General features: G+C 36.8%; 2 protein-coding genes and 1 pseudogene across 2 annotated transcripts; all 3 read left to right on the forward strand.

The window, feature by feature from the left end:
• The first annotated feature begins 753 nt into the window (after positions 1 to 753).
• Positions 754 to 3,686, forward strand: LOC143589598 (uncharacterized; annotated as a pseudogene).
• Positions 3,687 to 9,376: 5,690 nt separating this feature from the next.
• On the forward strand, positions 9,377 to 11,280 carry LOC143589607 (glutamyl-tRNA reductase-binding protein, chloroplastic-like). Its single transcript, XM_077070328.1, has 4 exons — positions 9,377 to 9,805; positions 10,556 to 10,660; positions 10,735 to 10,884; positions 10,948 to 11,280. Exons 1-4 carry the CDS (start codon positions 9,377 to 9,379, stop codon positions 11,185 to 11,187), a joined length of 924 nt encoding a protein of 307 aa, XP_076926443.1. The 3' UTR covers positions 11,188 to 11,280.
• Positions 11,281 to 13,295: 2,015 nt separating this feature from the next.
• LOC143589615 (F-box/kelch-repeat protein At1g51550-like) lies at positions 13,296 to 15,548 on the forward strand. Its single transcript, XM_077070333.1, has 2 exons — positions 13,296 to 13,716; positions 14,137 to 15,548. The coding sequence occupies exons 1-2, from the start codon at positions 13,296 to 13,298 to the stop codon at positions 15,024 to 15,026; spliced, it is 1,311 nt and encodes a 436-aa protein (XP_076926448.1). The 3' UTR covers positions 15,027 to 15,548.
• Positions 15,549 to 21,054: the final 5,506 nt, after the last annotated feature.

Raw genomic sequence — 21,054 nt, forward strand, 5'->3', positions numbered from 1 at the left:
ATTTGATTGAATAATTGCATCTGAGGCATATAAAATTAAAATATAATCATTTGAATGAATTAGGCATGATAGTGACAAGTAAAGGAATTTGACCTCAAATAAGGTCAGCACTGACCTTCTGCGAATGAAACCTCATGAAAAGATTGATCAATGTAAAACATCCGTGGTATTATAGAATTTAGGGAACCCAACCAAACCAGATTCTTATATAAAGCAATTTCAGTAGTCTTCAGAGCATGCCTAAAATTTTAAAATGTGGCCCGGAAAACAGATGTAACCAGTAGACGGAGAAATTCACATTCTCATTACAACATCAACGTATAACATAAACGGTACCAGTACAAATCGCCACACCATTAAGAATACAACTCACATTCACCAATAGTAACATAAGCAAATAACTACAGATGTGTGCTGATTAATATTTATCTTAACTACAAAAGCAAGAATCAACCAGATTGAACATCAATCAACATAAATCAACATCAATTGGACTTTCGAGTGATAAACCCTAGCTTCTAAGCCTAGTCGTTGGAACCATAGTCGAACCCAACAAAAATCATACCTGTTCGGCAGAAATCAAGCGAGGAAGGTGGTGGTGTGCGTCTGGCGCCAGAAGATTAGGAGAAAGAAGTAACAGATCGACGATGGTGATGGAGGAGAAGGAAGGATCGTGGGTAATTACTGTCTATTTTCTCATTCAGTGATGCCTTAAGGCTGCTGAATGAATAAGAGGTTAACTGAATCGCTCAGATGTATATCTTTGTCAAACCAAACAGTCCTAACACTGAGCGAATCAGACATGCCCTTAATAATGTTATATGTTATGGGTTGGTTAACGGAGCATTCTTTCTTGCATCACTAAATTTAAATTTAAATGTTGCTAGCAATTGGAAGTTTGACAAGGTAACTGCCACGATGATAACAGTGATAATATAATAATGCTGTTTTGGGCTATAATTTATAGTTAATACAATAATTAAAGTCTTTAGTTCAATGAGACGTCCTATATAGACTTTTGTTATGATAAATTACTCAATTTCACCTCGTGATACTTATTAAAAAAATTCCATGAATTACATGTAACGCCGAAGAATTATACCTTTGTTCTTATTATTGTTAATTGAGTTGAGTTGAGTTGAGATTATTATCATTGACAGCCCACCTCAAAAGCGCGACGACGATGTTGCTCTATAATCATGATGATGATTTTGGGTGATTGATTTGACAACCAACACCACCACCACCGTCCGGTCTGATTAAACCTCCAAACCTTCTTCATTTCAATTCAATTGAATTCTCAGCACAGCTTTTCAGTTTTTAAAACTATACCTTCCTTTCCATACATGATCTATCTATCCATCCATGAGGAGGAAAAAGTTTGACTTAAGATCTCCCAGTTAACCCACCCACAGTCCTTGAACTTAAGCTCTAACCGTATTTCTGGTGCCATCCCATCTCAGATAGCCAACTGCACCCGCCTTCAACACCTCGACCTTTCTCTCAACCTCCTTTCTGGTAGCATACCCCACACCCCCTTGGCACCGGATTAAGATACAACTCACTCAACGGCTCCTTGCCACTTTACACACTCTTCTCCTCAGCCTCACCGGCTCCATTCCATCCTACAAAAACTATGCATAGATAACAATCGCTTTTCTGGTTCCTTGCCCCACAGCATAAGCCGTCTCCCCAGGCTTGCTTATTTAGATGCTAACACTGCTGGCTTACAAGGCGGAACAATCCCTTTGGGTAATCATGAAACTGCACTAGCCTCCAGCAGCTTGCAATTGTGGGCTGCGGCCTTACCGGTTCCATACCGGCTTCTTTCGGTCGACTCGCTAGCTTGACTCTGCTTTACCTTTCTATTAACCAGCTGTCAGGAAGGATACCGCCTGAGCTAGCTAATTGCACAGCCTTGACGGATCTCCAACTAGACGATAACAAACTCGAGGGTACGATTCCGAGTGAGCTTGGTAGGCTTAACTTGACAGCCCTTTTGTTGTTTACCAACCGCTTAACCGGCGAGGTTCCAATCAGTGTTTGGGAAATCAAAACGCTGGAGAAGCTTTGTATTTATGACAACCGCCTTTCCGGTGAACTGCCCATTGAGGCCACCCGGCTTACACGCTTACAAGAATTCACTCTCTTTGATAATCACTTCTTTGGTGTTATACCTCCAAGCTTAGGAGTCAATGGTAGTCTTACCATACTTGATTTCTATAACAACTCCTTCACTGGACCAATACCGCCAAATCTCTGTGCTGGGAACCGACTCGAGAAGCTGGTTTTAGCCTTCAATTTTCTCCAAGGGGGCATTCCTTCCGAGTATGGCAACTGCCTGAGTCTTAAGAGGTTGATTATAAATAACAGTAATCTCACAGGGGCTCTTCCAGACTTTGACAATAGTCCAAACCTGTCATACATGAACCTCCAGGGCAACGGCTTCACTGGACAAATTCCGGGTAGCTTTGGTAAGCTTACTAATATTACAGAAATTAATCTCTCCATGAATAGGCTTTCGGGTGTTTAACCACGGGAAATAGGAAACCTCCTGCAGCTTCAGGCTCTGGATCTCTCACACAATGAGCTGGAAGGTCCTTTGCCACCTCAGCTAGCCACTTGCACCAGGTTGTTGAACTTTGATGTAAGTCGTAACTTGTTTAACGGCTCCATCCCAACTGCCTTGCGGTCCATGTCCGGGTTGTTGACTCTTGACTTGAGTCAAAATCAGTTTACAGGTGGCATTCCGTCTTTTATATCTGAATTCAAAGCTCTGATGGATCTTCAACTCGGTGGAAACCCGTTAGGCGGACGTATACCTTTGTCAATAGCAGAGCTCAAGGCACTTGTCACTTTAAATATCAGCAACAATGGCCTGACAGGTGATATTCCCAAAGGTTGCAGTAAACTGGTGATGTTACTGCAGCTGGATGTTTCGCATAACCATCTAACCGGCACATTAGCACCACTTTCAGAGCTTCGTACGTTAACCGACCTCAACATCTCATACAATCTCTTCACGGGCCGGATACCAGAAAATCTGGTGAGGTTTCTGAACTCGTCAGTTTATTCATTCTTAGGAAATCCAGGTCTTTGTGTCGATTGTGGACTGAATAACTGTGATGCAGCCAGTGGAAAGCTGAGACGTTGCACCAGCCAGTCAAACAGACAAAAAGGCCTTACCAAGTTCCAAACTGCAATGGTGGCTCTCGGGACATCTGCATTTCTGTTTGCAGTTGTTATTGGGCTTGGTTTGTTGTACCAATCCCGCAAAAGAGAAAAAAATGACATCGAGGAAATGTATGGTGATAAAGACGATAAAGAGGACAGTTATCTGTTTCACCAAGTAATGGAAGCCACAGACGATCTACACGACAGCTACATTATTGGTAGAGGGGCCCACGGGACCGTGTACAAGGCTTCATTGGGTCCCGAGGGGGTGTATGCTGTGAAGAAAGTAATGTTTGGAAGCAGTAAAGAAGGAAGCACGAGTATGGTTCGGGAGATTGAGACAATTGGGAAGGTGAGACACAGAAATCTTGTGAAATTGGAGGATTTTTGGATGAAAAAAGATTACGGTTTGATATTATACAGGTATATGCATAAAAAAGACAGTTGTAATATGTATACAATACATTCATTCATCTTACATAAAATTTGTTTTTTTTTTAGCAGCAGCATAGGCACCCCCCCCCCCCCCTTTTTTTCCCTTTCTTTTGCTATAGGAGCATAATCATCTTAGAAGTGACAACATTTTGATTGGAAGTATTTAGTTACGTTTATAACATAATTTTTTGCTACGCTGTTTTAGATTATCTTTTGCCTATATACTATGACAATCAATTTTAACAAAATTTTTCTAGAAAATCCTTAAAGTTTCCTTTCAAATTGATCTGTAAATTTTGACTCGACTGATAATCAAATTGTAGCAAGTTATTACAACAACAAATTTCTACAATATCTCATGCAATCTGCAATATTTGCAAGTTACTACGTTATGGTTTATTTCAAATTCGGGATCAATAACAAGACCTGATATTTCATGAAACAATTTATGAAACTTCGAATGATAATTCATACAGAATGCAAGTTACTAACTTACTATGATTCGATTGATAGTTCATACGGGTTATTAATTGAGTGAGAGCACTACACATATTGTTTCTAATCAAACTGTTAAGAAAAGAGGCATTTTCGGTTATAATTCTTTAGCTTAAATTGAAGCTACAATTATAGTAGTTGTTAATACGAATAAGAGAGACTCTACGAATAGAGGAATACATAAAGTTGACCATAGGAAAATAAGAAATGGAAAGACTTCATTGAAATCGTTCGTTTGGAAATTTCTCGAAAAGCTAATCATAGGCCCATTTCTCCATAAGAAGAATAGAGCATTATGCTCATTTATGTAGTAATGATAATAATGTGTTGTTTATAAATTGGATCCATGAAATTTGTCTCCGTAATGATAGTAATTGGGGTATGTATATTGGTTAAATTTTCAATTTACATCACAAATTGTAATATAACAAGGTTAATTTCCATCACACGTTACACGTCTAACATGCAAAGTTTGTTTTTATATTTATAGATACACAAGCTTACATTTGTAATTATTATTTTTTTATTATACATCTAGAACTTATAAAATTTATATTTAATCAACCTGTGTAGTACACGGATACCTAACCTAGTACCTAATGAAGGAAGGAAGCTTGCTTTCACACCTTCTCCCTCAGCGGCAATCAATCAATCAATAGACAAGGGAAGGGAGTCCGAATGAATGATTGAGGCGGTTTATTGAAAACAAAACGTCGTCCCAGGCCTAGTATCCCCAGGCCCAATATCCAACTTTCTAAAGCCCACTCCCATTTTGAGGTAAGTCGCTAAGATAAGATGAATTTAAAATTAATAACCTTTTTTCTTTCAAATAAATGGTAAATGAAAATGAATTAAATTTCTTTATTATTATTATTATTATTATTATTATTATTATTATTATTCTTACTACTAGTAGTAAACCCGCGCGATGCTGCGGCGGTTGCAGTTTTTTAGTTAGTTTATCAATCCTGAAATTGTAGTTTTCTTATTCGTATAATATTTTACAAAAGTTTAGTATGTTTATTGTTTTATTTTCTTAAACTTTTTGAAATTAAATATTTTCATCACATGTTAGGTGTAAAACAAAAAAAGTTCACAATAAGGATTAGATGCATGAAAGATTATGTTTCAATTCTCGTTTGAGATACATCTTCACCAACACCATGGTTGTTAATGCTGTAGTTGTTGCATCTTAATCATTTTGGCCCGTTGATGTTACCGCACCTGGAGAAACAGTTTTCAAGTATTAAAAGTCAAAAGTATTATGTTCAAGAATATTTATTTAAAACTACTTATGTACTTACATTGCAGAAGGCCAATCATTAGGACCAAAGAGGCCGGTAGGCCACCGGCCCACCAACCTCATCTCAAACGTCGGTCAAATCAAGACCGACCACCAACGCCTACATTGTTACCAGATGCGCCATTGAGCCTTGCACTTTGAAAACGGTTGCAACACCACAGAATGCAAACTTTAAATCCATATAATTGCTTCCAAACTGTCACCATAACATAACAATAAATTAACAAACATGTTGCACAATAAGTATATCATAAATACATTAATTAGCAAGACTGAGCTGCTCACCACATACACGATCACTATCTTGTTGTCGTGCTTTTGGTGGAAGGTTCCATAAAACGATTTGAATGTCACCTTTTTCATAGCATTTGTACAAAGTTTTGACAGTTAAATGATACCATTGTCTAAGCACGCTATTATAGGATTTTTGTTCGAAGCATGAGTCAAGCATTTGTGACCTTCAAAGCATGTTGAGTATGGAAAATATTTTGCGCATCGAATTTTCCATCATACAAAATATTATATACATTTGCTACAAAAACTTAAGATTATAATTAACTGTCATATGAAATTTGGAAAAAGAATGACAAACTTACTTAATGCAGCATTATTTCATCGAAACAATCCTCAGTAAATAAAAAGACTGCATCTGAAAGGCGGCACCTGCAACAACTTTCCTCACTCTTCATTTCGGTACTTTCTTAGCATGTGCTTAAGTTTTCCTATGTTTTTTTGCCGCAGTTTCTTCTTTTCTGAAATAGGTAAATTTGTAAATTCATTTTCTTTTTCTTCGGTTGTCAACTTTGAAGAATCATACAACTTAGTGTAACATCTATAATTAGTAGTTAATAATAAGAAAACCATCATCTAAAAGGAATTTTAAAAGAGAAAATTCCATAATATCAAAACTCATACTTTATAACTCCAGTTGCTGCTCCCTCTAGTGGGCAACCGTGTAGCTAAGTTTGTGAAGATTCCAGTTTATTAGGTTTGTGAAGATTCCAGTTAATTAGGTTATTGCAAATTCAAAATTATATAGCGCAATAGCATGATTTTGAAAAAAAATTCTTGTTGTCTGACCACCTGGTGCAACAAAGATGCTCCCACATATTGTAGCTAACCTTCATCTACATTGAAAAAAATTAACGAATGTTATATATTTTCTGCATATCTTCATCCCCAATGCCTGCATAGATATGGATTATTAGTTCCAACATTACATTAATAAGTTGCATTAGACGCATCAATCAATTAAACATAAATGGGTTGAACCCATTTAGACACGATTTCTAGTGTGTTATAAACATACCGAACTGTGTCGAGTCATGTTGTGTTATTAAGTAGTTCATAAATTGCTAATTCTAGTTAATATATAGTGAAAATCAAATACCATAAATATGAGTAGGTAACCTAGATAGTGCATTCCAAAGCCCACCATTTACAAGGATTGTTAATTTCTTCGACCTTAACACTAAAAACCGGTTCATCATTATTAAAAAGCAAGAAAAGAATAAAAGAATCATAAGGAAAATAATCTATAAATATTAATTTGCTTCCTCTTATTTGTTAGAGTCGAAAATATGTAATTACAAAGAATATACACTCGGACAAAAGTAAATCCTAAAAACTTTAAGCAGTTCTAGATTGCACACTGATAATGAAAACTTTGAACTATGTAAAACGATTAAGTTACCTGAATATCTGGTTCAGCAACAACATATGGCTTGGGGAGTTTGACTCCGAACTCCGAATGCACGAGAAACAACAAGGACCCCTCCAACCCTCCATGTTCCTTGATTTAATTGTTCAAACTTAGTTAGGTTATAAAGTATCCAATATGAGAATATACATTAGTTTGATGCTAACGAGAAATAATCAGATTACAGAGAATCTGATCTGTTATCTATTTTAGATTTGGAAATGGCAAATTCTTCTAAGAGCCCAAACGACAGAATTATGACACTTTACATACTCTCTCATTTATCCTCTTGATTTTGCCAAGTATCTTGATCTTGTTCATTTTAGCATTTAAATCTATTGCACAAATTAAGTCAGTTTAGTCAAATGCGTACTTGCCCAAATGATGAAACCACCAGCTTGTTAAATGCGCTCCTTTTCATCACTTCTGTCAGGCTTATGATAATATGATCAATTGATAAAGGAATGCTACAAACAAAATAAAAGATAACTACCTATTAACCATGTGTTCATGTTATACTTAGATGATGTAGGGCTCACACAGAAATCCCTAAAATTCCCACAAACAATCATTTCTGTATCATCATTTAATTACATATATTATGTTCTTGAAAAGGGTGTTCTTAAGATATTATGATTTTCTTCAACCACCGTGACCTACATATATTACAAGGTCATAAATATGGCTAGCAAATGTGTTAGTGAATCCATTAACATAATTAAAGACACCGAAGAGGTAGCAATAATCTGCCAATCATCTTGTTTGTCTACGTGTTTAATATTCATCGTATGTTCGCATGTAAATAAACACGATTTCTTCCACCATCGTGGTAGTCCAAAACCAAACACACAAAGTTTCTAAAGTCTGCAACCATTTCATTTTCTTTCCCGAACCTCAATTTTATGTAGAAACTGGAGATAAAAATCCATTTTTTATGATACTAACAATTAATCTACACTAACAGTTCTCTTCTAAATTAAAACTTCCTAGTCTACTTATCATCACAAAAATCAATTCGACACTGATATAAATGAAGCCCTAATTTCAAAACTAAAATCGTATTCATCAAACTGTAAATTCATTGAATATGAAGATCTAACAATAAAAAATGATACCGAAGCAATTAGAGAAACGAGCGCCAGTGGGACAGAAATTGGGGTTAATTTGGAGTCGCAAATGAGAAGCCTATAGGTGTTCGCCGGTGTCATCGCCGACATATATGAGGTTTGTACAGTTCGCCGGTTCAAGGTATACTTTACATCTAAAAAAATGTGGGTTTTGTAGAATGAATAACAGTTTTTCGCGAAACTTAAAATAGGAGGGAACATGCTTTTCTAATAAGTTGTAAATGATTGCTGTAACTGTCCAAAAGTGGGGGGAAAATGAAATTGCAAGATTTCTGATCTTAAAAATACTTGTACATCAATGGTTAACTTGTACGTTGTTTATCCACACCGATATTAAATAAAATTTGACAAAAGTAAGCACATTGTAACAATAAAGTCGTTTTTTATATATCGTAATATATTTAAAGATATAGAATGAAACAAATAAATAGATAAATTTGTCATTTACATGGATTAAGATTAGGGGCCAAAATTATAATTATTCCCTAAATTTACAAAGTTAAGTAAGTTGAAGAGAAAACATAGTAACTCTAAATTGAAAAAAAAAAGAAGTTGCAATTGTTATGCTTTAAAAACTTGTAAATAGATGCATCTATAACTTGTACTTCAGAATTAACACCTCGTTTTGAACAAAATTTATATCAAAACATAGATAAAAATAAGAGCATTGTAAGAGTGTGTTTGAATTTTTTTAAAAACATAATATACTCGAATATATAAAAGAAATATTAAAAAAAATAGATATGAGGAATATATGGGCAAAGATTAGGGGAAAGAAAAGCAAATATTGTTTGAAGTAACAAAAAATTGAGAAAGATAAATGGGATAAAATGTAAATATAAATTAACAAAACCAATGGTACGTAAACTTGAATTGAATAAAAGACATTTTTGGCCATTGAAATTCAAAATTCCATTCTATAAGAGTTGTAAATATAATAATAGGTTAGGTACCTTTTAAAAATTAAAAGTTCTTGTACTCATGTGTTATATATAACAGAGATAGAGAGAGATTATTATTATTATTATTATTATGTGGGCTCGTTGGGGCTAGAGAGACTCGGACCAAGATCCAGATACGTTATCAACATCATCCAGAAGAGAGCGGAACTAGCCAAAGCAAAGCAAAGCAATTCAATTCAAGATGATGATGATGCTTCAATCATCAATCCTTCCGCCATCATCATTATTATTCCCCAAGCTTCCAATCTTCAAATCATCCAAATGTATTATCAGATGCTCTTCTTCAGTGGCCCCCCCTGCTGCTTTACAATCATCATCAATGAAACCCTCAGCGGCTGAGGTTTCTAGAACAATCATGGAGCTATCCTCTGTTGGCACTTTCTCCACCGCCCCCCATGAAGAAGACCACAACTGGCCCCTCGCCTTTGGGGTCCGCTTTGCCGTTGACTCCGAGGATGGCACACCAATTGTCTGCCTCCACCAACACTTGCCTCACCATCATCAAACCTCCTGCCTTAATGTTCACTTACACCAATGCCGCGGCCTCCGTACTACACAATGCACCGTCCAAGGCACTCTTCACAGACCCAAACCCAACCTTCATCATAAGGTGCTAATCCAAATTACACTACACTCCCCTGTTTGTAATTTTATATTATTATTATTATTATTATTATTATTGAATTGTCTACTTATTACAACCATACAAACCCTAACACTAAATTTAGGGCTGCTTTTGACTTATTAGAGCTCAACCTCCCCTCGTGAATTGTTTTTTATTATTAAATAACTAAACTATATTGTTTGAGAAAAACCTTAAATGACCCTAAGCTCAGCTCGACCTCGTGTAGTACCCTTAAACGAGCCAAAGCTCGACTTGAGCTCGGTTGTTCAGTGTGAAATTATTACATAAAAATCCAAAAGCTTATTCGAGCTTAAAATAAACAACTCCATGAGCCTATTCGAGCTTCCCATACAAGGCTACAGCTCGGGCTTGATAACTGAATGAGCTTTATTTGAGGCTCAGGCTCCGCTTGAGCTTGAAAAGGCTCGAATCGTTTCTAGCTTTTTATCAATTTGAGCTCGAGTAGCTCACGAGCAGCCCGGCTTGTGTGCACCCCTAATACTAATATCTAATATTATATGTTTAACAAGTATAGTTGACACTGTCTCTGATTCTGAAACACTTAGGTGTACAATAACAAACAAAAGCAACAGAATCCCACTCATAGCAAAGCTATTGATAGGGTCTAGGGAAGCTAAGCTTTCCTCTATCATGGGAAAGGAGAAACCGACATGTAGAGTATGTAGACTATAGTATCCAGAAAGCATAAAATTATATTTTGTAATATTTTGACAGAAGATTCAGTCACTATGGGAAAAGAGATTTGGAGAAAAAGCAGACGTTGACTTTATTCACATTCTTGATGTGGAGCGGGTACTGCAAATTGAAAACTTCATGGAGGTAGGTATATTTTCATCGCAATAAAATGAATGTTTGTTTGTTTTACCAGTCATTTCACAGAAACCACAATGCAGGATGGTGTCTGGGTTACCTCTTCAGACTATAGACTGGCAGCTGCTGACCCACTCAGGGATTTTGCTGACCATCTAGTCCATGAGATCAACACGCATAACATGGAAGATGTTCTCCGTTTTTGCAATGTCTATGTGGACTCAGATGTGCAGGTTTAACAACCTTTCTTTCTTACTCTAGATATTGCTATGTATTATATATGAATTTTGGTTCAGGTGTCGGACGCAAAGATGGTGTGGGTTGACCGCTTAGGGTTTGACATCCATATCTATTCACCCGAAAATGAGGTGTTTGAAGTCAGGATCCCTTTCCCTAGGGAAGTCACAAATGAGAAGGGTGCAAAATCATCTTTTAATGGTATGTCCCAACTAGCATGGGAAGTAGAAAAGAATTACCATCCCTTGGAATTCCAGAAAATTAAACACTTGAAGAAGATTGCTGCCAAAGTAAAGTGACAATGCCCAAAGTTAAAAACCAAATTGTATGGGTGAGTAGCAAGAGTTTGGTAGAGAAACAAAATTTGATTATCCTGATTTTGAGAGTGCCATTTTGTAAGACTATATCATGTTAGCTCTGGGATAGTTAATTAATACTAATATATGAACCAGCTTGTTTCCGTCTGCTTAACTTTCCAAGGCTGAGAAAGTAAGCATGCAGTATTGCTGATTAGTAGTGAAACTAAAAATGTTTCATCTACTAAAGATGTGTGCTAGTTAGCAACACCATGTGTGTGTTTTATTTTATATATATTGTACTGCACTCATGTCGAGCTATAGTGTGTGTGTGTAATAAGGTGAGACCTACATGTAACATGAAGCTGCAGCAGTTGCAGTTTTTCTACTCTGCAACCACGCTCTTGATCTTACCCATTATATTTGTACACTTGGTAATCACCAAGTGCATGTTAACAGAGACTATGAATTAGGTTTCCATCTCTAAACAACTATGACACACCCAAAACTGATCAAATGTTACCATGATTCTTCCTCGTATTGTTTTATAACCAACATTCCCCTGCTAGATTCCCAAGCCTTAGATGTTTGTTAAAGAAGCAACCGGTGTTCATCATGAAGATATGTTGCCTTGTACCAACAGCTAATTTGCAGGTGTTGGTGAGCGTTCATCAATTGCAAGAGAGAAAGCATCCAGTAAAATGGACCATGATCCAGATACTTGTGAAGTTAAAATGAAAGTAAATTTTGTAAGATTACTAGCCGCTCTAAAATCTAAAATACTTTCGATAAAAATAGAAATGATTTTCTAATTTGATTCCATAATAATTCGAGAAGGTTTCATTTTAATGGAAATCACATGACCCTGTTCTTATTATTTGTTTATAAGTTGAGTTGAAACTGATCCAAAAATGCACCTGTTTATTGCAAATATGGTATGTGTAGATGTGCGTATACACCTACCAAGAGAGGCATAATATCGATATCATAAAACTAGTTACAGTATGAACCTGGACTTACTCAAATTAACAAATCCTTACCAATGAGCCATCTTGTGTTTCTTGCCTCACAAATATGAGCTTGAACCCATAAATCTTAGCTTGTCTAAAATACATGCTAAATTAAGTCAACTCACGATGGTGAGTTCTAGCTGTGGGTTATTGTTTAATATTTGTTTCAAAATGTATTTCCAACTGGTTATTTGGTGACTTGTGTTCCCGTTTCATAAATCTTTCATGCATTATATTTTCAAAGATGAGTTCCAAATAGCAAACAAGTTTTATTAAAGCCGTAATACATTTACTCGGTTAGTGAGATTATTATCTTTATCATACAACATGCTACTAATTCTTTTAACCGACTTTCGAGATAGCACACTCAAGTTTCCTACAATACAAAGTCATTACTTGCGTGTTATATATTGAATGTATTTCATATTAAACTACTATATGCAACATTATTATAGTTTGAAAATATAAAAATGTATTCACTTGATTTATTGATTATTAAAAGCAACATAAGTTTATAACCCTCAGTTACATAAATCAGCTAGAATCAATTTATAGTCTTCAATTTTATAAATTGTATAGTTTTGCATCAAGATAATTTTTTTTACTATAATCTACTCTTTATTAGATTGCCTACAATGCAACCATTCATTGTGAGGTAGCCCCTGCATGTGGGGCATGTAGCGTTGAGGTATAGCTGCGAGTGAGGGCTATGTTCTTCATTGCTTGTAAAATTCTTGGTTTCGTTTTGTCTCGCATTTTAGATAATAAATAATAAAACGTAAGTCGTATATGAAAAAAAAAACCGAATATAGTAGTATTTATATATTTGATTGAAATATAAATAATGCTCATTTACATAACAAGGTCGGGTGTTATGGAGCCGTGTGATAGCTAAAAGTTGAGTTGGTTAAAATGTAGTGTCTTGGTTAAATTGATAGTTGGAATATAATAGGTTTTAAGAAATAATAATTGGCATGATTAGTTGAAATATTGTGTTGTGATATAATTGCAATAGCAATTTGGTCGCCACACTCCTCTTCTTTTCTTCTTCTTAGTTGTTACTTGGTGGTGGAAGCCCTAATAATTGAATTGAATTGAATTATGGAGGATGGTGGTGCGGGTACTAGCAGCAGCATAGCGGAGCTGTCACACGACCACCTGTTTTCGATTCTGCTGCGGTTACCCCTGGAGTCCATCCTATCCTTCGCCATGACCTGCAAGAAGACCATAACCCTCACTCGCTCTCAGACTCTCTGGAAGTCCATCTGCGCCAGAGATTGGGGCCAGTCCACCACCACCACCACCGTCAACGCTGCTGCTTCTTCTTCCTCTTCTCTAGAGGTAGACTGGTACCTATTCTATCGGCGCCTCCGTAACCTGGATCGAGTCTCCTGCTTCAACCTCCTAACAACAACAGATGATGATGATGATGATTCTTCTTCCCCTACCCCTAGGGCTTCTCATTCTCTCAACGTTTTATCCGACGGATGCCTCGTTCTCTTCGGCGGCGGATGTGAAGGAGGTACAGTACACTAGTCTATTCGTTCTTCCAAAAATACACTAGATGTTTGTTTGTTTGTTTGTTAACACTCACTAGCTATAATGACCGACCGACCGGCTGACACTTAGTTTGTTAATTACAATCACAATCGCATTTCGTATATATTTTTTCTACCTAGCTATTGTCCTTTGATTTAGCCTAGCTTAGATAGATAATTGTCAAAGTATGCTACAATGTATGTATCTATGAATGTTGAATGTTGCATTGACTCACTCGCCCCTTTATGCACATGAATCCCATTTTATCTTATACACCCGTACTTGTTAGCCTGTTTTTTAAAATCATATACAAGACTTGCTATTATCCTCAATGAATTATTATTATTGTTGTTGCTGTTTCTGTTACTTTATATCTACTGCCACATTGTATCCTTTCTTTCAGGACGGCATCTTGACGACACTTGGATAGCATATACAGATAAGAGGAGAATGGCAAACTGGCAAAGAGTTACATCAGGGGTGCCAAGTGGCCGGTTTGGGCATTCCTGTGTTGTAATAGGCAGCTGCCTTGTTCTGTTTGCAGGGATCAATGACAGTGGGATCCGGCAGAACGATACATGGATAGCTCAACAAGAGAGCAGCAAAACATTGTCATGGAGACTACTAGACGTGGGCCCTGTTGCACCTCCAGCTCGGGGAGCTCATGCATGCTGTTCAATTGATAACCGAAGGATGCTTATTCATGGAGGTATTGGGTTATCCGGGACGAGACTAGGGGACACATGGGTATTATGCCTATCTGAGAATCTTTGCTTTGGCACATGGCATGAAACCCTAAGTCATCCGGTTCCGTCACCTAGGTCAGGACACACGTTGACTTGTATTGGCGGAAGCAGGACGGTTCTATTTGGAGGAAGAGGAATGGGTTATGAGGTGCTTAATGATATCTGGTACTTTGATTCATCGGAAGAAGAGTGGGTACAAGTATTGTTTGAGCTAAGGAATATACCCGGTGGCCTTTCCCTTGCTAGAGTTGGACACTCGGCCACCTTAATTCCAGGAGGGAGGGTGCTTATTTACGGGGGAGAAGACTCATACAGGCACAGGAAGGATGACTTTTGGTTGTTAGACATCAGTCAGAGGAGGGTGTGGAGAAGGCTTAAATGTGAGGGGTATCAGCCCCGAAGCAGGTCGTTCCATCGAGCTTCTGCAGATGAATCCGGATGTTATTTATATGTGTTTGGTGGAATGGTGGATGGGATCCTGCAGCCAGCAGAACCTGCTGGGTTGAGGTTTGATGGAGAACTTTTCCTTGTAGACCTTCTAGTTTAGCCTGCCTGATTATGTGAATGCATAACATGCAAAATACATTAGGATGATGTTTTCATGTTAAGTGAGGTTTACCCATATAACTCACTCATGAAATTGTATACATATCATTGGCTGTGTTCCTGTCAGCACATATAAAAATGTTATGTTAGTCCTTAATGTATGTAATGAGATTAGGGTTTGTTTTTGTTTTTTTAGAAACCAAGTTTGTTGACTGTTATGCTTTGTATGTTTGTTTTACTGCTATGTTGACAAAAGTCAAAATTATGGTAGATTATATCATGGATGTGCTGGGTGTTGACTACATACAACAAGTGGGGCACCTGTTTTGAGCATGTGGTAACTAGGTGGTCCTATTTCTACACCCTTCCATCCATCCTTAACCTTCAATCCAAGGGACCCTATAGACCCACCAACAACATAGTTGGCACACTGTGGTCCTGCTATTGAGGTTATGGCTCTATTTCTTTTGTCTAGTTATATCATAATGCAGCAAAGGATCCATATCCAACTGTGTGTATTTTGTTACCGCGTGTGATATATTGTAAGTTTGCTTGCATTTGTTGGTATAAATAAACTGTATATAATGTTTATTATTTATATATATATTGTGAGTTTTATACGTTTGTATTTCCTTGGTTTTTTAAATGTGTATATTTAGGGTTCTCTTCCATTGGTATACAGTTTGATTCTTGTTTATATGGTATCAAAGCTAAGGCTTTTAGCATGACATTAACTATAGCTGACAGCCACTCATGTTTTAATTTCCCCCCCTGTTCATCGCATTGGCACCCCCTAGTTAGGACACCAAACAAGTTTTGTCGCCAAACCACCTCCTAACATGTCGATTACACTTTGCCACTTAACATGTTTACCTGTTTGTTCTTAAATCTTCGTTACAGTCACTCAAGTTGAAAAATAAAGTGTTCTCTAACCTTTTATCTTTCTCATATTGTGTTTCAGAAACTTTGGTAAAAGAAAATCTTGATCATAAACTTAAGTTCTGATCATTGACCCGCACGGCCATATGATTTGGTGACCATACGACCTGAAATTGTTAAAATGGTCATACGAGGTGATTTTATTATACGGGCCATATGGTTTGTCAAAACTCTTATTTTAAGGATGATCACATTTTAAATGTAGTGGGCTGAACCTAGTAAGCTTTTAGAGCATACAAGGTTTGTATAATGTGATGAACCTAGGAACTTTGTTGTAAGCAATCAAGAGATAATTAAAGCCAAGCACTTGATTGAGCATTAAGGTGAGTTTTCACGTCTAAATTCACATTTAAATATTGCTTTGGGACCGAAATACATGTAAAATGATGTCTGTCAACTTCAAATGTTTTATGCGACTATGGGCGTATCTTGTTTAAATTGAACACATGGTAATCATTAAGATCTTTAACTCGGAGCATGCATGCATATACTCAGTACTATTGTTGTAACCAAAAGAACATTCTCGCACAGAATTGTCAATTTTTATGACATCATGATGGAAGTTGAAAATTAGACCATGGACATATGAACATCTATGCAGATTGCAGACCCAAACCCTTCAAAAATCAAACATCTTCAAAAAGCATATATAGACATTATTTATAACAAATTAGGCATATGTATTGGTATGTTTTATTCGTTTATGACCTATAGATCAGTAGACCCAATAAAGACAATAATGTTAATAAAGACAATAATGTTGATAACTCTTTGGATCTCCTACTCAAATGAATACGACATTGTCCTGCAGTGCTTTTCTTTTTTTTCCCATCACTTCATGTTTTGATGGATAAACAACAAAGCAGTGTCATGAGAACGGCAAACTTAGTTTTGTTCTCCACATCTCTCCAATGACCTTTTTGGGTGTAGGATCATCCGGTCCTCTATCTCTGTGAGGCCCCCGAGCCCGGGTGTCATACATTTGGATGTGTTGGATTTTCTTATTCATGTAGTTAAATCAGAGTTAATTTAAACCATACACGGAATATAAAGTCAACCGTTCTTACAAATACAAGTACTTGTTTTAAACCAAAATACATAAGCCTTAACGGTTAACCATAAACAACACACAACTTCTTCCTTTCGATGCCAACCTTCACTTTATTGTCACGTGTCTCCTCTCAAGCAACCTGTCTTATTCTACTCACCTGCGTGCATACTAAAAGTCAGCTACCCTGAGTGACTTCTAGTTAATCAGTTCAACATACATTACATTCATATTCTTACTTATACGCATCCGTAGATAGGTATTTCATACTTTACTTACTATTACTTCTGTCATACATACTTTACATACATACATAGTACTTACATACTTTCTTTCATAATCTCCTATGGTATACCATAAACTATTCTATCTCTACCATCTCAGATATTATTAGAGTCTTGTCCCTTCTGTCACAGATATTATTAGGGTCTGCTCCCTTCTGTCATAGATATTATTAGGATCTGGTCCCTTCTGTCTCAGATATTATTAGGGCCTAGTCCCTTCTGTCTCAGATATTATTAGGGTCTGGTCCCTCTGTCTCGAATAATCATACAACCATACCTGTCTCGCAATCATCCATACATTCGTTATCATACGTGCATACTTTTCATATTCTCTAACATATGTATATAAATATATACACATATTCATACATGATAATATACATAAACATTTTATAATAACAGCATTCAATTCATAATCATACACGTATCATACACTTACCACTTAAGATAAGTGTATTAACTATCACATAGGAGTATGCACACAGCCCCAAAAACGTCACAGAGTAAATGGGCTAGAACTCGCCTGTAGTCGGTTCCTCTTCGAGTTAATCGTGATACATTTCTTCAATTGAGCCCGACTAACTGTTTATTAAGTTATACATATTAATTCTCTATCTTTGCTTATTTTATATTCTTAAGTTAACTATACCGAACATATTATTGTTGGGTCGTATTTTATGGTTTACGCTTTGTGTATTTGGGTTTAGTTGGGCTTTTGTTTGTAAACCGAGATCATTTGATCTCAGTGGGCTTTAGTTTGTTTTGGGCCTAGTTAGTAGTCTATATATAGGATTTGTGTTTATTATTGTAGGGTTGTTCGTTCAAATATATATTTTCACCTGTGTAAGTTGTTAAGGACTTAAGCACCCGGCGTATTAATATACGTGTGTTTTGAAGTCTATTGGTTGTTTTTGTTTGTGTTTGTTGGTTTCATAGAATCGGCTTGGTGATTAGTTTCTGCCTAATCATTGAGTTATTTGATATCACGTTGAAAGATCCTATCTCGGGACTTACAATTAGTATCAGAGTCTATAGACCTATTTTAGGCTCGGTTGAAGGTGATATCAAGGATTCTATTGGTGACTTTTGGTGGTGCTTTTGGTCGAAGATTTCTAGAGATTGAAGAACTGTTCTTCGTGTTCTTTGGTTGGTGAGGAGCTTTGTTTGGAACAGATTTTGGTAAATCTTATGTTTGATTTGAATCCCATCTTTCTCGGGATTTAGTTAAACATTCTAAGATTACCATATCTTGAACTATTCTTAGTTCTCGGTAAATCTACTTCGGTTTTCGGGTTGATTTCAAGGCTTTCGGGAAGGTGTAACGTCCTATTTTTGTTAATAATAATGAAGGAATGTTTTGATTAATTGTGTGTGTAAATATTTGGATTATAATTGGATTTGGGAATTGGGAGTGGGTTGTGGGGCCCATAGTCCCCCTATATAAACCCAACCCCTCCACCTTTTCACGATTTTCTTTCCCTCCACACATACCCTAGAACACACACACACACACACACACACACACACACTCTCTTAAGACCCCGAATCCAAACTCGGGTTAAAGCAAGGAAGATTTTGTTGTTCAAGTGTTTTAAAACAACAAGAACACGTCTAGATCTACGTGTTGTCCAGATCCGAACCCGACCAAGACTGAAAGGTGAGTTTTGGTTAAAAAGGCTAAGTTTTGAGCTCAGTTTCGACATGCAAACTGATAAAACTTTAGATCGGGATATAAGATTTAAGAAAAACATAAACTTGGTGAGTTATAACCTCACGGGTGTGTTATAGGACAAAAAGGTGATGTTCGGACATCATAAAACACGGGTATACAAAGTTGGTACAACCCTAAAACTCATAAAAAGGGTAAAATCGGGTCCTAAGGAAGAGTCAAAGAGGAAAATGGCCTTAAAATGGTAAAAACAAAGAAAAGAAAAGAATTCTCATGCACAGCCGTGCGAAGCGAATTCCCATGCGAAGCGAATTCTCATGCGAATTCTCTCATGCGAAGCGAATTCTCATTCGAATTCTCTCATGCGAATTCTTTCAAAATTGTTGTAAAACTTGGTCCAATCCATTTTCTAATGCATTTTTGATAAAGGACTTATTAACAAAAATAAAACTTGGTCCGATCCATTTTCTGATGCATTTTTGATAAATGACTTATTAACAAAATTGTTGTAAAACTTGGTCCAATCCATCAGCTTGACCCCAGTCAGGGGCTCTGCCCCTTGGACCCCACTAGGGGCTGCTGCCCCTAGACCCAGCTACCAGGGGCGCTGCCCCCGGACCCCCGTTAGTTGAGGGTTTCATTAACTTAGATGTAAGAAGTAATAGTAGTAATGGATAACTGATACTCATAACTTGTTATACAGTTAGCCGAGCTCAGTTAAGGAAGGGAATTACCATTAACTCAGAGAGAAAACCGACGACAGGTGAGTTCTAGCCCCATTTCTCTTTGAGATGTTTTCGGGGCTGTGTGCATACTTGTAAGACTAGTAGTATATACACATGTATGGTTAATGTGAATAATTGATGTTAGAATGAAAGAAAGTTGTAAGAACTAGTATGTGCCTAGTTTGTTAACCCAACATGATTGTAAGAGTCAAGAAAGAATGTGATGTAAGAGTCAGGGTGGCGGGCCCTTATAATACTTGGGAAAGAATAGAGTGGCCGACTCTATGATATCGGTGCAAGACGTCGGGTGGCAGGCCCTTATAATATCTGCGCAAGAATGTAAGAATAATTGTATGTTTGTAAGAAAGTGTAAGAATAATGTAAAAATAATACAAGCAATATGTGTTTATAAATAAAAGAACGTGTAAGAATAATCCTATAACCTGATAAACTAGAGCTCACTCAGCGTAGCTGACTTTTAGTATGCACACAGGTAAATAGATTGAAGGAGCTGACTTGAGGATGGCACGTGGTCGTGTAGGAACATGAAATGTCTAGTACTTTGTGTCTTGTGTTGATTATGTCTTGATAGCATGTAATGTTTGTAGTTTGTGCACATAAAAGTCAAAAACACAAAGAAGCCACTTATGCGGCGTATAAGATATGCGGCGCATAAGTTATGCGTTACATAACATATGTGCCGCATAAGTCTTCATGTGTGCCTATAAATAGGTTAGTGGATCACTTGTATTAGTTGATGCTCCTGACCATTTGGTGGAGTGATCCATGTTGTACTATAGGCTTACACTGTCATATATCTTGTATTACCTTAGCTATCAATGGAAGATATGAGAGATTAAAGAGATGTTTCCGAGTTTTTCACTTCGTTATGATTTCCGCTCATGCCTTCGTAGGGTAGATCTGTTCGTGGATGTTCTTACACGTCACTCTGAAGACCCGTCATGGACTTTTAATTGGTATCAGAGCCTTGTGGCTCTTGATTTACCTATAAAATCTTAAAAACGTATCTTTTCTACACATTTTTGATCATTTCAGACGATGTAGCCGTTCAAACCTCACCAAAACTTCACACATTGTCATATACTTGGTGTTGAACAACATACTCAAAAATCAGATAATTTCATCATCTTTTTCCCACAGAAATTTGTGTCAAAATCCTTCAAGCCAACTTATGCGCCGTATAAGTAACCTCATAACATATACGGTATACTTTTACATGTTGCATCTTCATGCCGTATCCTCTCCGTATCACTTATTCGTTGAAATGTCAAAGTATAAGTATTTACCTACTTATAAGATCTTTTGGTTCATACAATATTATGCAATGCATACTAGACGTACAC

The sequence above is a fragment of the Bidens hawaiensis genome, unplaced genomic scaffold, assembly GCF_021521415.1.
Source record: "Bidens hawaiensis isolate Kalapana, Puna unplaced genomic scaffold, B.hawaiensis_p1.1 tig00001597_1, whole genome shotgun sequence".
Classification (NCBI taxonomy): domain Eukaryota; kingdom Viridiplantae; phylum Streptophyta; class Magnoliopsida; order Asterales; family Asteraceae; genus Bidens; species Bidens hawaiensis.

Excerpts from the sequence above, each read along its gene's own strand:
- LOC143589607 (XM_077070328.1), top strand. The coding sequence starts at position 9,377 with ATGATGATGATGCTTCAATCATCAATCCTTCCGCCATCATCATTATTA. Across the intron at positions 9,806-10,555 it reads AACCCAACCTTCATCATAAG|AAGATTCAGTCACTATGGGA; the intron begins GTGCTAATCCAA and ends ATATTTTGACAG. Across the intron at positions 10,885-10,947 it reads ATGTGGACTCAGATGTGCAG|GTGTCGGACGCAAAGATGGT; the intron begins GTTTAACAACCT and ends ATTTTGGTTCAG.
- LOC143589615 (XM_077070333.1), top strand. The coding sequence starts at position 13,296 with ATGGAGGATGGTGGTGCGGGTACTAGCAGCAGCATAGCGGAGCTGTCA. Across the intron at positions 13,717-14,136 it reads CGGCGGCGGATGTGAAGGAG|GACGGCATCTTGACGACACT; the intron begins GTACAGTACACT and ends CCTTTCTTTCAG.